This window comes from Lacerta agilis, chromosome 7 (genome assembly GCF_009819535.1).
Source record: "Lacerta agilis isolate rLacAgi1 chromosome 7, rLacAgi1.pri, whole genome shotgun sequence".
NCBI classification, from domain to species: Eukaryota; Metazoa; Chordata; class Lepidosauria; order Squamata; family Lacertidae; genus Lacerta; species Lacerta agilis.
In genome coordinates, this window is record NC_046318.1 from 1,063,257 (window position 1) to 1,083,231 (window position 19,975).

Sequence of the window (19,975 nt, forward strand, 5' to 3'; positions counted from 1 at the left end):
GAACTTTCTAAAGCCCCCATAATCAAAATGAGCATTCTGCGCTTGCACACTGCCTACTCAGATTCAACGATATTTTTCTAAGGACATTCAAAGAGTACCATGTCCTTTCAAAGCTTTTCTTGCATTCCTGGGTGGGGGCCTCACTCTATTGCTGCTGGTCTCACTCTATTGCTCTTAATCTTCCTCAGAGGCTTCTCCAAAGCAGGAATTTCCAAGATTACCTCAAGATTTTAGGTGACTTTTGTTGGCAATTCTAACCCCAGGTCTTAACAACTTTGGCCACTTTCTTTACCAATCCGAGACTCCCCAACCAGACACCCAGTGCATGTAAGAAGCAGATCCTGAAAGGGCCATGGGTAGGCAAACTAAGGCCCGGGGGCCGCTGCAGCCCAATCGCCTTCTCAATCTGGCCCACGGATGGTCCAGGAATCAGCGTGTTTTTACATGAATAGAATGTGTCCTTTTATTTAAAATGCATCTCTGGGTTATTTGTGGGGCATAGGAATTCGTTCATATTTTTTTTCAAAATATAGTCCGGCCCCCCCATTAACTATAATTGTTTCTCTGATTTTCTCTTACTTTGGGTCAATTTTTTATTTAAACATGTTTTCTTCCTGAGGACTGTTTTGAGGCATATGCGCATATATATATATATATACATATATATATATATATATATATATATATATATATATATATATATATATATATATAGTTTTATTAGCTTCAAAGCTTAGCTCTAAAGAGAACTACACAACATTGCAACTTTTCAAACAGATTCTATTAAAAATTAATGGATTTGGTTCCTGACCTCAACTCAGGATAGGTTTAGGTATGAGAAACAAGAACATGGCAAGCACACTGATGGCGAACAGTGGCTCCTCTTTTTAGGCCCATTTGTATGGATGTCAATGTATGACACATGTCACTCAAAATACCCAAATGAAGCCGCTTTTTAGCAGCATGTTATCATTAGAGGTGTACATCAATGCATAGTAAGGACAGAGATCACAACTGCAGTTGGGCAGAAATATTTCCCCGTAGTCATAATGAGTACAGGGCTATCTCCACTCTTGGGAAACAACTAATCCTGTTTTAAATATCTTTTTTTTATCAGTTATTTTTTATCTCTGGAGTACACTATAGTTCAAAGTTAAAACTGGATGCAAATTTCCAATTTAATGAAAAGATTTACTTGCAGGGCATTAAGAGTAATTAATATAACTAATGAATAAACTGAAGACATGCAAACCAGTAGTTTTTGCTGCTCTAATCTTGCTCCCCTGATCACATATTCCATAATGCCCAAGTTGAAACATGGCAAAATCACCAACCCTCAGGGGTGGTCACCTGCCATGTGTGATGTGCTGCTTTGGGTGTGCTTCCTTCTTAGTTCAGAAATTCCGTCAGCGATCTCTGAGGATGGGGCATTCTGGAGCTTGTTCATATCAGGTGATAATCTATTATTCATTCAACCCCTACCAATGTAGAGGCACAGCAGGTAATTACAAGACCTCAGAGGGTGCTTCTTGGAAGGCAATTTGCTTAGAGCCTCGCAGAATATTCATCCATTTATCGCTGTACACTAACACACATTCTCAAGTCATATTAGTGGGAATGATGGCTCGATTTGCTCAGTCCATAGCCATATTGCCCATGACTCTCTGCTTTATTCCCTGGTCTAGATTAATGTCACCCATTGCCAAGTGGCTGCTTAGGAAGATTTCTGCCCATTGGTTCAACGTGAAGTTGGGCACACCACCTTCTGGTGAAACCTCACAGGGGCATTTCCTAGAGCAATTTAGATAGAGCTTCTTCCTAATCATCCCACCATGACAAGGAAACTGTATGTATGCTGGGGGGGTGACACACAACAATCCACCCATCATCTCAGCTACTTTTTAAAATGCAATAGCAGTTTAAAGACAATTCATACCATTCAGTACCTCCCCCCTGCCCCCACCCATTTCCCTCCAAGTACCTGAAAGTTGGGGTTAGGGTTGGGGTAAGGCAGCCAGGCAGAGCGGGAGTTCTCCTGGAACTTAAATGGCCCACTGAAGACTTGAGTTATTGCAGTCATGTTGAATACACAAACAGCTGAAACTGCTATGCTGTTCCTTAAAAAAGAAGAAACACACACACGCAACGCCACACACACACACACACAAACAAACAAAAGATGAAGTACTTCAAGCAGACTGAAATGCAACTCTTTCCCTTCATAGCTATCAAAGGGCTAACATGTTAGCATGTTAACAAAGAGGTGGGAAACCCAGGGTCCTCCTCGTGCTGCTGGACTACAGCTCCTGATCAATAGCTGGTTGGCAGGTGCTGATGGGAGCTGGAGTCCAACGATATCTGAAGGGCCACAGGCCACCCCTGTGCCAACAGCCACATGTAATTCATCTGTGAAAGAAAGAGGCAAGAATGATGTGGTTGGCTCACTGTCAATTTAGGGGTTGGCATACTTGCAGATGCAACATCTTGCTGCATATATTTGTCCAAACGCCTCAAAATTCTGAATCTAAGGAGGGCTGAAAACTCTCTCTACTTCCATTTAGCTCCAGTGTCACTGCACAGCACCATCTCTATGCTTTTTGACTGACTAGCCTGTGTGTGTTGTGTGTGTATCTTAACACACATTAAACATTTGTTTAAGATCATCATTGCCCTGGGTCAGCTAATTACCCAAAGGTTCTGCCCTCCAGGGAAAGAGGTGGCACAATGTAGAGCCCCTAAACAGGAGCGCTTTCAGTTGAGTGGCTCAGATACAGGAGCAAATTACAAGCTGGTGCTGCCAGAAAAGCACAAGGAAAACTAGCTCAGCAGAACAGCAGATTGAATTGGGAGTTTGAAGAATGTTGATAAAAAGTTTAGCTGAAGCAAGATAAAAGATCTTCAGTGCTGAGAGGAGGCAGATATGGAATTACTTCAATTAAATAATTCATGGGGTAAAACACCAGCATTATATTTCTTTCTAAGAAAAGATGTAGATAGGAGTTGGTAGACTTTTACACAAAACATTCTGTTTAAGTGAAACTGTTTGAGCAATCCTACTCCCCAAAACTACCGGTAGTATTCCACTACCAACACTGAGGCTACCAGAACTACCAGAAAGAAGTTGATTTATATAAATTGCATTGGCTTCCAATTCAATTAAACATGTTGTTCATTGCTTTTAAAGCCCCCCCCCCAACTTAGGACCAAACTTATTTAAAGGACTGCCTTCTCCTGCATGACCTTGCCTGGACACTCAGATCTTGGAGGATGGTCCTGTTATTACAGAAAATGTCCTGTGCTGCATCCTCAGCTGGTGGGAACAGAGGACGAGGTCTTCTCCTTTGCACCCTGCCTTGAGAGGCCCCCATGGGTCCTCTCCTTGATGACATCTGAACAGTATTGCTCCTTAGGGCCTTTGGTCTATTATCAACTGCTCTCCCACACTTCATGGTACTGATGCTGCACTGTGGTGATTATAGGTGTTTCCTTGCCTGCTTGTTTTTATGCTTCTTTTGTTTTTTAAAAAAGCATTTCATGATTGTTTTTAATGGACTTGTTAGTAGCACTGAAGGTTCTTGATGAAGCAGAAAGCACAGGAGAGAAATATTTCAATTAATAAATAACTGCTCCCTTAGACATATAATCACAGACACATAGAATTGCAGAGTTGGAAGGGACCCCTGGGGCCATCTTGTCCAACCCCTGCAATGAGGGGATCTCAACTAGATCATACATGACAGGTGGCCATCCAATCTCTGCTTAAAAACTCCTTCCAAGGAAGGAAGTTTCCATTTAGTTGTGTTAAACTAAAAACTCCATCAATGAAAGTTTTCTGGTTTGAGAAGTTTGCACTTCTATAAGCAATGGATGGATGTATTTCCTTCAACACTTCCTATTCCATTCCTTCAAGAGCCCTTGTCTCAGACTTTTTTCAGTATCAATTCTATTTTCAAGATGGCCCTTCTGAAACACATCTCCCAGGAGGAGCAGGCAGAGCAACTCTTTCCTCAAATTCATTCTCAATATTCTAGCAATAAAAATATTGCATAAACTACATACATATTAGTGGTAAAGATCCCGTAGATTAAGTCCAGTTCTGGCAGGAAGAACGTACTCTGTAATTCATTGTAGTAAAATGGGATTTCTCCAGGGCGGGAGCAGTTCAAACGCGCTTTCATGAAGGTGGTCCAGGTGTCCTCCAGTAGGAACCGGCCTCCAATGTCATTCTTGCAAACTCGAGCAGCTCGGGAAAAGACTATTTTGCCACAGTCATACTCCACTGCGTTCTCTCGGAAGAAGAAATAGACGAAGTTCCCAATGTCATAAGAAGACACAAAATTTGGTTCTGAAATGCATTGGAGGACAAAATATCAGAAAACAACTATTTTCAAAAAGAGAAACAAATGTTACACTGGACGGCTGTTGCTGTTTAAAAGCCACATCTACTTGTGATTGTGACAGTACCTATCTGTACATTTAAATGGTTGTTGCTCTGTTTATTATTTTCTATTCTGCCCTTCCTCCCAAAGAAGCCCAGGGCAGGACTTGAGAAATCTCCCAGCCAGGTGGGGCTTGCTCCTCAACTCTCAGCTGCTCTCTTTAACTGGCTCCATCCATTCACTCTTCAGGTCCTTCCTGACAACCCACCTCTTTGGAAAGGTCTTCCGCTGAACCTCTTAGTCCTCATCCCCAATTGCAATCAAGCTGAAGCACACCTGGCGGCATTTGCACACATTCGTCCCTTGCCATCTTTGTCTCTCCCACCATGTTGTATTCCTCCAATGTCCAGTTCCTTGGGGATCAAAGCCTGTCTTTTTTGCTTTTGCTCACTCAGCTCTGTAAATTGCCGTGTGCATTAAAATAATAGGGATGAATTCAATGATGCAGTCCAAAGACTGACGAGGAGTCCATGTGCCAAGGATCTTTATAGCTGAAGGTGCAGGAGACTGAACCCAATGACCTTCTGCTCACCAAGCAAGCCCTCTGCGACTGAGCTGTGGACTTGTCCCTGCCTCTTCTTACACTCTCTCGCCTCCTCTCTACGTTTCCTCTCCTTTTCCTCCCCACTCACCCGCTCCTTCCATGCTGAACTGCCAACTTTAAAGGATCAGTGGTTGGAAGACTTTTCCAGAGCCCGGAGAAACAGGCAACAACCTTTTCAAAAGCACCAAGAAAGCACTAGTGCTCCTTCAGAACAATATTTACTCAAGTAAACAACAAGTTGTCTCTGCACTCACCGTTAAGCCACTTTGAGTTGTACTGTGCAGTCCGGAGAGGAGGAAACACCCCCAAGCTGCGATAAATTGCAGGATCCCTTCCTGGGAAGTCCATGACTGTTGCTGCATATAGCTCCCCAGTGCTTGCGAGGAGAGCTGTGGAATTGTGCTGGGGGCTGTATGGACAGCGAGCCATGCCGCTGATCTGATCATGCATCTCCTCCAGGTTATTTAGCTGCAGCAGAGGGAATTAAAACCATATTACTGAGCAGGAAACCATAAATCAATCTACAACATTACGTGCCACAACAGAGCGTGCATCTCTCAGTCCTCTCACACAGAGCAACGACCACTTTCTAGCTCTGTGGTGTGTATCTGAAAACAGAAGGGGGCACTCCCACTTGCACACTTTGCCATCAAAAGAAATCTAATGGAAAATCACTTGCATTAACTCTAATTGCATTGCACACTCTCCCTGTTAATGATACCATCTGTGCATCAAATTCAAACAGAAAGAATGCAAAGAAATGTGTTCTAAAAGGAACCTGCCCCACTGACTGGAGTACACTAATCTCAGCAGCATTGTGGGACTAGCCTGTTTCCAGGGTTGACCCAGCAGAGATAAGAGACTCTTTAATATGATGGGATATGGTTCTCTTTTGCTAGAAAATTCTTTTGCTTTCATTACCAGTCTCAAGCCTTCAGGATACAAGCAGTTTATAAATGAATACATAAAGGTAAAGGTAAAGGGACCCCTGGCCATCAGGGCCAGTCGTGTCCAACTCTGGGGTTGCGGCACTCATCTCACGTTACTGGCCAAGGGAGCCGGCGTACAGCTTCCGGGTCATGTGGCCAGCATGACCAAGCCACTTCTGGCGAACCAGAGCAGCGCACGAAAAGGCCGTTTACCTTCCCGCCGGAGCGGTACCTATTTATCTACTTGCACTTTGACGTGCTTTCGAACTGCTAGGTTGGCAGGAGCAGGGACTGAGCAAAGGGAGCTCACCCCGTCATTGCGGGGATTCGAACCGCCGACCTTCTGATCAGCAAGCCCTAGGCTCTGTGGTTTAACTGACAGTGCCACCTGGGTCCCAAATGAATACATAAATGAGCACAAAAATAATAAATAATTTCTAGCAGGAAATAAAACCAGGGGCAGAGTGATAGATCTCTTGGTGCAGGAGGTTCTGCCATCAAACATGCATTCAGAATCTATGTTCTGCTATGTTATTTTTCTTCCCAAGTTCTAGACATTGCTCAAAGTGAGAGGCACTGTAGTTTGGTACACACGCTGAAAATCTTCTCTTAACTTGCCTGCAGGACCAGAGCCTAGCATGTAAAGAACAGCAAAAAAGGCCTCCGGTGGATCTCCCCAGGAAGGGCGTTTCACAGCTGGAGAGCATCTCCCAGGCAGCCCTAGTACTCTTTCCACCCCACACAATCCCAGTATCCAGGGCTCCCTGAGAAGAAGGAATGAGTTCTGGTCCAGTTTAATTCTGTACTGTGGATTTGTCCATATTCTTACCGTCCGGTTAGTGCAAATGGGTGTAAACGCATTAGTTCCACATGCAAAGAGTCTGTCCCCACCAATGAGAAGGACACGGATATAATTCTGGCACTCTTCCTAACATCCAAAAAAAAAAGAGAGAGAAAAGAGGATTGTCAATGTCCCATAAGCAGTGTATGCTAAGCAAAACTTGACCTGCTCTCCAGTATCCTATGGTATGAAACTATGTATGAAAAACATAGATAAACTATACCTGAAGGTACCTGGGTGTGTGCAAATTATATTTACAATCAATTCCTAATTACAAGAAACCCATCGATCCTTTTGAGAAGCTCTGCTGCATCACTTTGTTGTAGCAGTTGACTCAACTGTGGCAACTGCCACCACAAACTTAATGCAAGTAATTCAGGCTCTTATTTCCTCCAACCTGCAGCAAACAATGCAGTACTCCATTCTTTGCTGTATTGCACATTGAATTTTCCAAATACTAGAATGTCACAATGGTCCTCTCTAATTCTATGATTCCTTTCTTTACATGCACTCACATTTTGCACCCTGTAACTCTTCCAGGCATTTTGGATTTTGTATAACTCTTTGGGGCCAAACTATCTCAGGTTCATAAGGGAAGATGTATGAAGCCCACCCTTCCCCGTGAAAGAAGGAGGGAGGGGGAGGGAGAAAGGGAGTATTGTGGCAAACTCAGTTATTGTTATGTGGGGGTAATTTCAAAGGAGCAGACACTGCACCATCCACACCTGGTGATGTAGAAACATTCGTAGAGTTGATCAAGCAATCTTCAACTTTTACTGCCTCTTTCAAAAGCATGATTCAAGGGTGCCTTGGCTGCGACTGTGCTCATAATTGTGCAGCTGGGCATTTTTGTGGAGGTCAGCATGTCCACGCAAGAGCTGTGTGCGTTGTGGCCATGGCCAAGGCAACCCTTTGTGGTCTATATATGCAGCTACCATTATATGTGGCATGAAACAGACTGACTGCAGTCACAGAAAGCAAGGTGGCCTTGCATTCAGCCCATAGCTTTGGGGTATGCAGAACAAAGAGTCTTCAGATTTCTACCTTGAAGTATTATCTCATGGGGAATTATGGATTTTATAAGATTTGTAAATGCCATACAATCTCTGGTGTCTGTACTGTATGTTGTCATGCAAGGCTTGTTTCTATTTTCATAGTCCTGCCGTTTTAAAATGCATCTGCAGATTTTTAAATCTCCAGCCTTACTTTTTCCTGAAGTAATACTGCATTATGATTGGTTGTTATAATTGCAAAGATATGCTTACTGCTTTTATCACTCCAGCCCCTCAAAGGACTGAATTTGGAAACAACAAGAAAGGTCTTTCTGCAGTACCATTCAGGTGCTTCCAGCACCCCAGAAAGTCTGCAGACAAGGCTGAGTGAAATTCAGTCTGGTTACCGACTTTGTCCCAGGACCAAAGAACAAAGCCTAAGTAGTTCACTTTAACTCAAAAATATGCACCCAACATGGCAAACACTAGCAGGTTCCCATAATAATATAGCTCCAACTGTTCTGCTGTGGTGTGAGAGCAACCACAGTACAGTACAAAGACTCTCAAGTGGGACTTTAAGCATGCATGCACAAAGGAGAAGCCTCCAGTTCCTAGGCCTGCCAAGTGTCCATGCACTGGGTGCAATATCTGCATGAGGTCTGTGTGTCTGGGTCCAAACTGGAGTTCACTCACATAGGACACTGCACAAATGTGCAATCCAGTAAGCAGATCCCAACAGGTCTTTAGGCAGGAAAGATGCACACCCTGAGCAGTAGAAGTGTGGTCTTGCTCCTTCACTATGTACAGATGCTAACTCGATTGGAACCTTGCTTGAATGAGTCTGCAATCCTGTGAACATTTTCAAGTCAACATGCATAGGCACAAGTGGACAGATGCACTTTCTCACTCAGATCTAGGAAATTAATTAAGAAGTAGCTACTCACCTTTGATTTGCCTTTACTGTAACAAGCCTTTGTAGTAGCTTCATCACAAGACCACTCCACTCCCTAGCACACAGAAACACATAAAGATTAGATGCAGACAACAACAAGGAGCAAGCTTGCACAGGAGCAAGCTTAGAGATCATGAGTTTCTACTGAAATAAACGATTTAAAATTGCATGGGAGATAAAATATAATGGCTGTATTTGGGCATCATGGTAAACCATAAATCATGGCTTTCTGGGCACGAGTGAATCACGCCTGTTTTGCTTCTCCACGCTAGCATTGGGAGCAAGCAAACCACAAGCCCTGGCTCAGCATTGCTTCTGAACCAGAAGTCGTAGTTTGTTTTGCTCCAAATGATGGTAACTCACAGTTTGCTTTTGGCTTAGCAATCATGGTGTGCTTCTTCTGCACGCAAGAGGCAAGGAGTGAAGCAAGTAAATTCATTCAAGCACAGGATGACAAAAGACCAATTAATTCAGACATTAATTCAGGGCCACATTTGTTCACCTGTTTCCCTTGTTCATTTATGTGGCGTGGCTGGGGTGTGGGCGTGCAGTTCAGGGTCTTGTTTCAGCATATAAACCCTTAATGTGCTGAGCAAGCACATTAAGAAATAAACATGTTTTTTATTATTTAGAATGGCCAAAATGTTTACGTGTTTATTTTTAAAAAATCTGTATGCTGCCATTCATCAAATGATTTCAAGACAGTCCAGGACAGCATACTAAAAACCATGAAATACTACAAATAACTAATAAATACCATAAGGGATTAAAACAAAACATGAGTATGCAGGATGGATAAAGATGCACATTAAAATCAAAGGCATTTTAAAGACCCAGGTGGAAAAAAGCAGTACCTTGAAAGGCTAAGGAGATGAGCGCAACTTAGGTCCCAGGTTATATAGGGCATTGCTGGGAAACCTCCAACTTGGGCCATTTCCCCCAAGCCACGTCCCCCTGCTCTACATCATATAAGGTAAGGGGCTCCCTGGTGAAAGCAGAATTTGCAGGAGCCTCTGGTCAGCTGATGCCTGAAAACCTTTGTATCTTTGCCTGCACAGTATACTGATTTCTGCAGCACTGCTGTTGAAGTCACAGAGTAGGCCATTTACCTCCTTGTTCATTCCCTGTGTTCCTTGCAACCAAGTCAGCGTCCATGTGAACCTAACCAGTGTGGGCTCATAGTTAGAGCACCAAACAAGGACAGAGGAGAACGGTGTTCAGTTCTCTCTCTCCTGAACCATGAAGCTCACGGAGAACCTTTGGAGCAGCCAGCAACACTGGGTTGTGAGGAGGAGAAGATAGCATGTGTTGCCTGGAGGATATCAATATTATATTTATATTTATATATTTATTTTCAGGGTTTCATTTCCCTCTCTAAAGAACCTTACACTATTCAGTCATATATTAAAAGTGCATAAAGTCAGTATATTATTAATTCTTTATCAAGAATGCATTATTAATGTATCATTCTATATGATTCGAGCTTCCAAATTATACTAAAGAGAACCCCATATCCCTATGTGGGACTGACAGACCACTGTACTACTTCAAAGGGTTCCTCCCTTGACAAATGGGAGAGTTTAAGGAAGAGCTGAAGTCATCAATTCTTTGTCTGCTGAGGGACCAGTTTCCATGGAGACACAGCCATCAGCTGAGACAGACAGATGCTCTTCCTTTCTAGGCATGGGCTGGAAATCTGTAGAACCTTTTCTCTTGACTTGGCGAGTGCAATTGCCTCTACCTGACATCAGCAACCCTACAATTGGCACAGAAACTAGAGCTGTGACTTCTTGATTCTTGTTTAAATAAATTCCCAAAGCCAAGAATCAACACTTGGCAGGTAGCATCATGCAAGCAGCTTTTCTTGGAACCTGTACTTAGTTTGTTGTGAAATAATAGACGGGGGGCGGTATTTAACAGCAGGGATAATAGCACAAAGATAATGTGGTTTTCCAAACTTTCTACTGCCAAGGAACCTTGTTCACATTGACTTGCATGCAAAGTAATCGATCTATGACTGTCCCATGCGTTGGAGAAACTGCCCCATAATATTCCACATTTCAGAAGGAACTGGTCCTGATTTATCACTGCATCTGAAAGAAACTCATTGATGTACCGTATTTTTCGCTCCATAGGGCGCACCGCACCATAGGGTGCACCTCATTTTTAGAGGAGGAAACAAGATAAAAAATATTTTTTTCTGGTTTTCCTCCTCTAAAAGCCCTGGGGGTTTTTTTGAGCATCAGTTAAAAGTTTTGCAGCTTTTTTTGCAAAGGGAAAAGCCCTGTTTTTTTTTAGGATCAGCTAAAAGTTTTGCAGCTTTTTTGCAAAGGGAAAAGCCCTGGTTTTTTTTGGATCAGCTAAAAGTTTTGCAGCCTTTTTGCAAAGGGGGAAAAGCAAAGAGGAAAAGCCCCGTTTTTATGGGGTTAAACTCACATTTCTGCAGCTTCTAAAGGAAAGGGAGTCTTTTCTACAGTTTCCAGACAGATAATCTAATCAGCCAGTCACATGTTGCTGGGGAAACAAACAACCTCCCTCTGCAGCACATTAAACAAAGGAGGGCGGGGCTGAAAGGCAGCCAGGACTCTTATCTCTCTCCCGATCTCTTGCTGATCAGCTGCTGAGCGGGTCCTTTCAACACCCCCTTTTCTCTTTGTAAAATAAAAAGCATGATCCTCTTTTGGCCCCTGGGAAATTCAGCTCCAGGGACCACCATTCGCTCCATAAGACGCACAGATATTTCCCCTTACTTTTCAGGAGGGAAAAGTGCGTCTTATGGAGCGAATGGTGGTCCCTGGAGCTGAATTTCCCAGGGGCCAAAAGAGGATCATGCTTTTTATTTTACAAAGAGGAAAATACGGTATTTCATAGTAAGTCAGGGGGAAATGTTTCCTAGGGTTTGGAGAGGGCTCACCCCGAAATGCCAGAGCATCATTTTTTTAAAGTCTCCTTGAATCAGGGAGGGGAACAGCAAATTCTGGAAGCATATTAAAAGAAGACAGTTGGATAAAAGTGAATTAAAAGTCAATAAAACAACAAGGATTAAATTCTTAATTCAGGGCAAGCATACAAATAACCAGATCTAAAAAATTGTGTAATTCTGGTTCTTTTATTTTCTTGATTATTGGGTTATTTATACAGTCAAACCTCGGTTGTCGAATGTAATCTGTTCCGGAAGACCGTTTAACAACCAAGGCGTGGCTTCTGATTGGTTGCCAGAGCTTCTTGCACTCAAGCAGCGAAAAACGTGTGTGTGGGAGCCAGACCCCAGAGACAGCTCTTGAGGTTCACTGCTTTCTTCAAATGGCCTTTGTCTTTGCTTTGATCTGCAGCAATTAGCAGGTGATAGCATGTATCTCCATGCTGTGAAAATGTTCACCTGCTAATTGCTGAAGATCAAACACTTTTAAGAGACACAGGAACCAGGGCTGCTTAAAAAGTTGACAAACCTACACTGTTCTGTCTCAGGACTTCTGATCTTCACTGTTCCACATGGTTAGGACTAGAAATCAGACAGATTGGCTTTTTCCTGCTTAACCTGCCTCCCAATTAAGTGAATGGTTCTATTGCCTTGAAATGCCAGATTTCAACGTGAAAAGTTTGGTCCAGCTCTAGTATAAACTCCTGCTTTCTCTCTTCTGCTTTCCCCCAAACCCCTGCCTGCTCTAAGCACCAAATTCAGTTAACTGCAAGCCTGGTTGTTTTTTTACTACCAGAAAAATACATGTTTTACAGAGTAACATAAAGAAAAGGAGGGGGAAAGACAGAAACAGATCTCTGCCCCAAGGAGCTTACAACCTCAGTTTAGACAGAGGAGAAACGAAGGAGCGAAAGACAAAAGCAACTGGATGAATGGAAGAATATAACTGAATGCAGTTCAGTGTGTGGAGTCCAGCAAGTGGAGGCTGGCTATTTATTTACTTATTTATTTATTTATATTCCATTTATTTATAATACACTCTTACTTAAGTATACAACACCACCACACTTAAACTTATAAGTATTGTTTAGGGACCTACTTAGGAGAAACATCAGTCGTGTTTCTCTGATGTGTAACATACTGGTAATATTTTGATGTAAGAGTTAATTCCGTGTGCACAGCGCCGTTGAGAATGATCAGCGCCATCGTTGAGTCTGACAAGCGCCACTGTTGTGAATGACAAGCGCCGCCGCCGCCGCTGGCACGGTGCAGTGCGGCTTTGGTAAATGAATGCACGAAGACAAAAGTCCTTTGGTGAAACAGTAGGCATACATTTCGGTAATAGCTAGGTATATATGTATTTTGTTTTTCTAGCTTATCAAAATTATTTATTTTTTCTTAACAGGTAGATAGTTAAGAGCTTAGGCGGCTTCAGTGGCGGGCGCCTGGCACCCCCCCGAATTTGGCGCTGGGTGCCCCGTACCCCTTGCACCCCTTGCAGCTAAAGACGGCCCTGCCCATAGGAGCTTTGGAGGAAGAACAAGGAGGAGTTTGTGTGTGGGTGAAGTATTGCGCTGTTACACCCACTATGACGCACACCAGGCAGATACAGCAACAACATCTACCATCATCTACAACTTCATACCAACAAAAATAGGGCTACTGCATCTCTTTTTTTGAGCCCCTTCCAACTCCACAATTCTGTGATTCTATGAACTTCTATAAACTAAAAACAGAAAACAAACAGAAAAGAACAAAACAAAATTCCAGACAGATGGCAGAGGATGCCTTAGGCAGATGGCTCTGGTAGTTAGACACTGGCAAAATATAATATTTCCATAGGTGGTTTGATTACACCGCCCCAGAAAACTAGCTACATAATTTCATGATTCTGTTTAGTTGAGTTTTTACTATCGTTATCTGTTTGCCTTCACAACTTATGCCATGTATTCAAATACCATGTTTTTCAAAAGTGCAATGCAACCAAGAATATAATTTGACAGAACAAAATGACAGTAATCAGTGCAGGCTTCAAGGTTAGCAGGGCTGGCGAAGGGGGCCTCTGGCAAAACCATCATCCTCCACCCAGGCCCAAACAGAGGGGGGGGGGTGTCATATGGGCCACTTGGCTCGGGCCTCCGATTCCAAAGGGGGCCTCGGTCAGCATATTCACAATCACTAACCATTATTTAAATGTAAATACTTAAAATAATCCTTTTCCCTATGTATTTTTAAAAAGCACTATTATTTATATACTTACTTATTTATAAGACTTCAGAGATCCCCAGGGTAAAAAAGGGGGGACACATTATCTACCTGGCCTGGGCCTCTGCCCGGCTCTGCAAGGACCGGATCCATAGTAGACATAGATAGATAGATAGATAGATAGATAGATAGATAACTTTAACAGTTTCTTAGCATTTTCTTAAAGCGATAGGCTATCCATTTTGGGGCCCTGGGGCCCCTCCCACAAGGAATACCTCCAAAAAAGCACACTGTGGAGGAGAGTTTCCTGGCTCCCTCTCAAAGAAGAATTCAAACTCAGGCGGCAGTGTCTACCAAAATCTTTAATGCTCAGATCAGTGTGATACATGGGCAAAAGGCCATTAAAAGGCACAGCAGGTGCTACACCTAGCCAAGCAAGCAAAGACATGGAGCCAGGAATGACACACACCCCAGCTTAGGAGCAAACTCCTCTTAAGCCCCCCCCCCCACCAAAAAAAAATAAAAATTGAGGGGGCCGGGAAACTCGCCACCCAACGTTGATGGGCATTGCCATTTAATGGTTGTGCCATGTCATGTGACTATGTAGGGCAGGACTTACTGCCCCCCCCACCCCCCATATTTTATTCAAGATGGCACCGCAGCAACCCTGTTATTAGGGAGTGGTGCCGGTACTAATTTCTCACCCATGCGCAATGATCCTATGTTGAAAACAAACACATTTGTATCCACTGTATCAATGCGCCGAGGGACTTTTTTATGTGTCATTATGACCAACAGGTGGTGGAAGGAGCGAGCCAGAGTCTAGTGAGTGAGACTGTCCCTGGCTGTAATACTGGTTTTAGTCCTCTCACTGGTCAGAGCTGAAGTTGTTATTTACAACTTTAAAAGATAGAGAGATAGAGAGATAGACAGATAGCTTAATTCAGTAACTCCCTAAAATGTGTTAGGAGAGGCAATACATTTTAAATTAAAAGGAAACAGAAAGAAAATAGAAGTCCAACAAAGAATTAATCATAATTAAACAGGGACTGTAGATTGTGGACACATGATGGACTTTGAGAAAGCCCCCAAAAGAAAGCTTAGCCAAATTTAAACTGAAAACTCATAAAAATACCAAGATGAAGATTTTAAAGACAATCAAGAAAAGCAGATACACCTGATGACTAGAAAAGCCAAGGGAAAACTAAGACAAATGAAAGAACGTGAGGGGCGAAATCAAGTTTATTTACCTTTCGACCAACAAGTTTTTGGATGTACGAAGGAGCAGAGGAAAAAGTAGGTGGATATGAAGTCTGCTTCAAGCAGAGTGAAGAATAATTGCAGAAAATAGAAGGCTTTTCTTTTAAAAGGTAACTAGAGAAGCCATTTCATAAAAAGAAGGCTGCCGTTTCTGTTGCTAAAGTTATTATCATTATTACGGTTATTATTTATTTAATTTCTATACTGCCCTATACCCGAAGGTCTAAGGGCGGTTCACATAAAATATCAAATACACAAAATAAAAGCAAAAAGAACAACCCAATAACGGGTCACCAGAGCATAGACAACAGTAGTCAGGCTATCCCTGTCCAGAGAGGGGCGTATCCAGACAGGGGCACCAGCCGAAGCTGATGGAAGGCACTCCGGGTCGCTGAGCGGCTTCCCTTGTCTCTCGACAGAGGTCACCGTACAGGGCGACCAAGGCAGTTTCTGTGCCAAAAGCAGGCCTAAGCCCTGATTGAAATGGATCCAGAAAAGAGCACCTGGATCTGGACTGCCACCACTCGCTCCAGAACCTCGCTCCAGAAGTTGGAAAAAGCAAGACTGGTAAGATTTTGAGAAAGGTAAGACTTAGAAGTGAGAAGGGTAGGGGGATCCAGGGGGAAAGAAAGCTGTGCATGTGATAAAGAGCAAAGCAGAGGGGCAGAAGACAACATAGTTCCATTTAATTCCATGTTAGCTCAGGTTGCCTTGTTGACAAAAATGCTTTGCAGCCATTTTGTGATAGCTTCTTGGGGACTAGAGATAAGCTCCTTCACTGGAAGAGGGTCACCAAAATATTGTTGAGTTTTTGTTCCTTCCGATGTGTATAAATCCAGAAGGTTCCAAACATGCCAGCATTTTGGATCCTCGCCAGTAATTCTGTTCCTAAGGTTATTTAGGTATATAGAATACCCATTTTAAAAGCTGATGCATCAAACTGCTTCCTTTGTCTGCAACAGCTGCCTTGCTGGTTTCAGTGCGAAAAAGCAAATAAGGCATTTGGAGGGTGAGTCTACTGATGGCAATGGTTAGAGGCGGCCTTGGAGTGAGTAGAGGTTTTCACCATTTTGCCGGCCATTTTTAAGGGGAAAAAGTCCAGGAAACGTTTAAGCACAAACATATTCAGAATTAGGAAGGATGAGCCTTGACCATTTTTTCCTGTACATAAAGGGCAGAAAATTTTGTCTGCTAATGGTAAGGCTGAAATGACTGACAAAATATTTGAAATCTTATGAATCCCGACTCTCTGGCCATTTTGACTCATACATAAGGGGGTGGCTGATTGTTCCACTAATGACCAGAGCGGGTCCACACAAAATCATAATAAGCCACATTTGTGAAACATTTTGGAACAGAGGTCTGTACCCTTAAATCCTGTAGATAAAGGAGGCATGTAGCTCCCAATTTTCTTTGCCTGGGGTACAGACAGGTATGTCTGTTTAATGCAGGGAACATGATCCATAAATGCTGAGACTTTATTAGAAATTTCATTTGACCCAAATTGGCTTTTTGGTGAAAACTTTCATGATAGGGTTGAGAGTTGCTGGGTTTCCAACAAATACTAAAATTTGGATCCTCGTCAGTACTTCTGTTCCTAAGGCAATAGATTCACCTTGTTGCATTGGCCAAAAAAAAGCAAAAGACGCTGGTGGTCGGCGCTCCTGGTTTCCAGGACGGGGTTCAAGCCCCTGCGGTGTCCCTGCTTACTTCCAACGCAACCTCTCTGTCTCTCTCTCCCCCCTTAAGAGCTAAATGAAGCAAGGTCAGTGGTGTGTGTCTAAGACAAGGTGGATTACATGGATGCTTCCCATCCTAGCACTCCTTGCCATAGGGAACAAAAAAACTTACTTCTTTTATATATATAGGACTGCCTCTTAATTTTGCATTGTTTGTTTAGGCAGTAACCTAAATATACAAACATTCTTCTCCATTTTATGCTCCTTATCGCTACCCCCAACATCTGTGAGCTGAGGATCCCTTTCCCATCATCATCATCGGCCGAGATTGCGCTGGCCCTGAGCCCCGCAAAGGAGGGATCAGCAAGGAACTGGGCGTGACGGAGGACATCTTGCATGTGTGAGTATTGTCCTGGCACCCCCTTCTACAAGAGGCAAGGTGTGGTGGCAGTCGGGGCAGATGGTGGGCTCTGAGTCCTGGGTGCAGCCTGCTGGAAGGTCTCCTGCACAAGAGACAAGGTGGCACCGTAATGGATGGCATGTTGGACTTGAACCAGGGTTTAAACAACAACAACAATTTTATTATTTGTTCCCCGCCCATTGGACCAGGTTGCCTCAGCCACTCTGGGCAGCTTCCAATAGGTATAAAAATATAAAACATTTAAAACTTCCCTATACAGGGCTGCTGTTAGATGTCTTCTAAAAGTTGTATAGTTATTTATCTCCTTGACATCTGATGGGAGGACGTTCCACAGGGCGGGTGCCACCACCGAGGAGGCCCTCCGCCTGGTTCTCTGTAACCTCATTTCCCACAGGAAGGGACGACCAGAAGGCCCTTGGAGCTGAACCCTTTGGAATGAGTCTGCTTCTTGGCCTGACCTATCCTGCAGGGTTGTTTGGAGCATAACTTGGAGGAAGAGTGAGGTGCAAGTAAAATAAAGTGGTGTGCTGAGCAAGACCTGCATTTGGATCAGTGTGTTTCTGCAAACCTCCTGTGAGGCTCATATAGGACAACTTCCTGGGGACGTAGGAATCTGCCTATCATCCATTTAGCACAGAACCACCTGCAGTTTTTCAGGGGGACAGACAGGCATAGTTCCCAGACCTACCAGGGACTGACCATCTGCATGCAAAGTGGCTGCTCTCCCACTGAGCTGGGGCCCTTCCCCAAGGGGGGGGGGGTTGTGCCCACTGCTAGTGAATGAAAGTTGGTGGGATGCAGATCCCCTCGTACTTTCTGTAAAGTGGTATACATGCTGCTGATCCTAGGAGGAGGATAACGAGTCCTTTACATTCAGGTGGTGCTGTGATAAGAATAAATTAATTAAGGGAAACAGTATATTTTCTGTCATCAAAATGTATTGGACCAGGTGCCCTGTGTCTGGCAAGAGTCAAAGGGAAGCTCAAGGACTGGAATAGAATGAGGATATTGGCAGAAGGAGTGGCATGTTCATAGGACTCTTAAGTGTAGTGCAAGTGTTGATGTTTTATGTTTCAGTCTACACAAAATATATACATATATATTATTTTTTGCAGTCGATGGAGAGCAGATGAAGCCCGGATTCTGCGTGTGTCCATCAGCTCCTTCCTGGAGCATCTCTCCTTGGTGGTGGAAACTATGGACCTGTTTGGGCCTCCTGTGGCTTGATAGATGGTTGCAACAGGAAGCTTCCCAACAGTCTTGGCTGGACTCTGGACTTGCCCCTGGGCTGCTGATGTCAGAGGAGGCCCTGAACATGCCATCCTTAGAGCCAAGATGTTGCTTTGTGTTCTGGAGCCAGCGGGGAACTCTTTGCTCTCGGATACTCTTGGACTTTGGTAGATTTTGGGTGCTGAGAAGCAGACAAGCCTGGGACTGCTTTGATATAAGACAAAGTACATGGAATCTGGTGCTCTAATAAATTATCCATTGTACTTTACTTTATTGTCTGCATGTGTTAACTGATTAAATATATTTGAGCCGGCTCACCATATTGAGTACTCAGTTACACAAACACAAGCAAAATCTTAATCATAGTGTTTCTCCAGGTGTTGCTGGACTCCAGTTCTCTTCAGCCCCATCCCGCATGGCCAAGGGTCAGGGATAATGGGAGGTTTTAGCCCTCTCACTGATCAGGGCCAGGCCCAAACAGAGCGGGGTGTGTGTGTGTCATATGGTGCACCTGGCCTGGGCCTGCGATTCCAAAGGGGGCCTCGGTCAGCATATTCACAATCACTCACCATTATTTAAATGTAAATACTTAAAATAATCCTTTTCCCTATTTATTTTTAAAAAGCACTATTATTTATATACTTACTTATTTATAAGACTTCAGAGATCCCCAGGGAAAAAAAAGGGGGGACACATTATGTACCTGGCCCGGGCCTCTGCCCGGCTCTGCAAGGGCCTGCCTCCACCCCAGGAGTTTGCTAGCTGATCGGGGAGAGAGAGGCAGTGTGGAAGCAGCTCCTCATCTTCCTCGCTGCCATTGCCACTCACTTGCTCCCCCCAGGCCTGGGTTTGGTGAGCACATGGTGACAGCAAAAAGGAGGAGAAGCATCAGGGGAAGAAGGTCCTTGGCAGAGAAGAAGAAGAAGAAGAAGAAGAAGAAGAAGAAGAAGAAGAAGAAGAAGAAGAAGAAGAAGAGAGTAGTTTGGATTTCATATCCCGCTTTATCGCTACCCGAAGGAGTCTCAAAGCGGCTCACATTCTCCTTTCCCTTCCTCCCCCACAACAAACACTCTGTGAGGTGAGTGGGGCTGAGAGACTTCAGAGAAGTGTGACTAGCCCAAGGTCACCCAGCAGTTGCATGTGGAGGAGCGGAGACACAAACCCGGTTCCCCAGATTACGAGTCTACCGCTCTTAACTACTACACCACACTGGCTCTGCCAATCTCTGACACCAGCCCCAATAGTAACAAGACACAGATTGACCGTACCCATGTGACAATGGAACAGCATCACTGTGCATCATTCCAAGATGTGTTAGTTGTTGTAGCTACTGAATCATAGTCAGGGAATGCAGTCAGGGAACTGGAGGAACCAGGGGTGTCTTACCCATAGAGGCTAGTGGCGTGGAGCACCAGGGAAGAGGCGTGGGCTGGACACAGCGCCTCCCGGCATCAGCTCGCCGCCCTCACCCACCTCCGCCATGCCTCACCAAAGCAGCGCCGTGCCTGGAGCCTCCATCTGCTGTGGGCACCGCGTCCAGCCTCCGCCTCTTCCCCACTGGAG

The 19,975-nt window shown here is 44.0% G+C and overlaps 1 protein-coding gene and 1 long non-coding RNA gene across 4 annotated transcripts in view; one reads left to right on the plus strand and one right to left on the minus strand.

The window, feature by feature from the left end:
- The window catches only part of SEMA5A (semaphorin 5A), a 127,907-nt gene that overhangs the window by 40,217 nt on the left and 67,715 nt on the right, over positions 1–19,975 (minus strand). For 2 of the 3 annotated variants that reach the window (XM_033154100.1, XM_033154102.1), the window contains exons 5-9: positions 8,690–8,752; positions 6,742–6,840; positions 5,238–5,451; positions 4,060–4,345; positions 1,982–2,117 (exon numbers count right to left, since the gene is read on the minus strand). In XM_033154100.1, coding sequence (XP_033009991.1) covers positions 1,982–2,117; positions 4,060–4,345; positions 5,238–5,451; positions 6,742–6,840; positions 8,690–8,752 — 798 coding nt within the window. The remainder of the gene's footprint in view (positions 1–1,981; positions 2,118–4,059; positions 4,346–5,237; positions 5,452–6,741; positions 6,841–8,689; positions 8,753–19,975) is intronic. The other variant, XM_033154101.1, reaches the window with a different exon arrangement.
- LOC117049436 lies at positions 17,095–18,680 on the plus strand. Its single transcript, XR_004426997.1, has 2 exons — positions 17,095–17,161; positions 18,298–18,680. It is a non-coding gene; the product is annotated as an uncharacterized LOC117049436 (long non-coding RNA).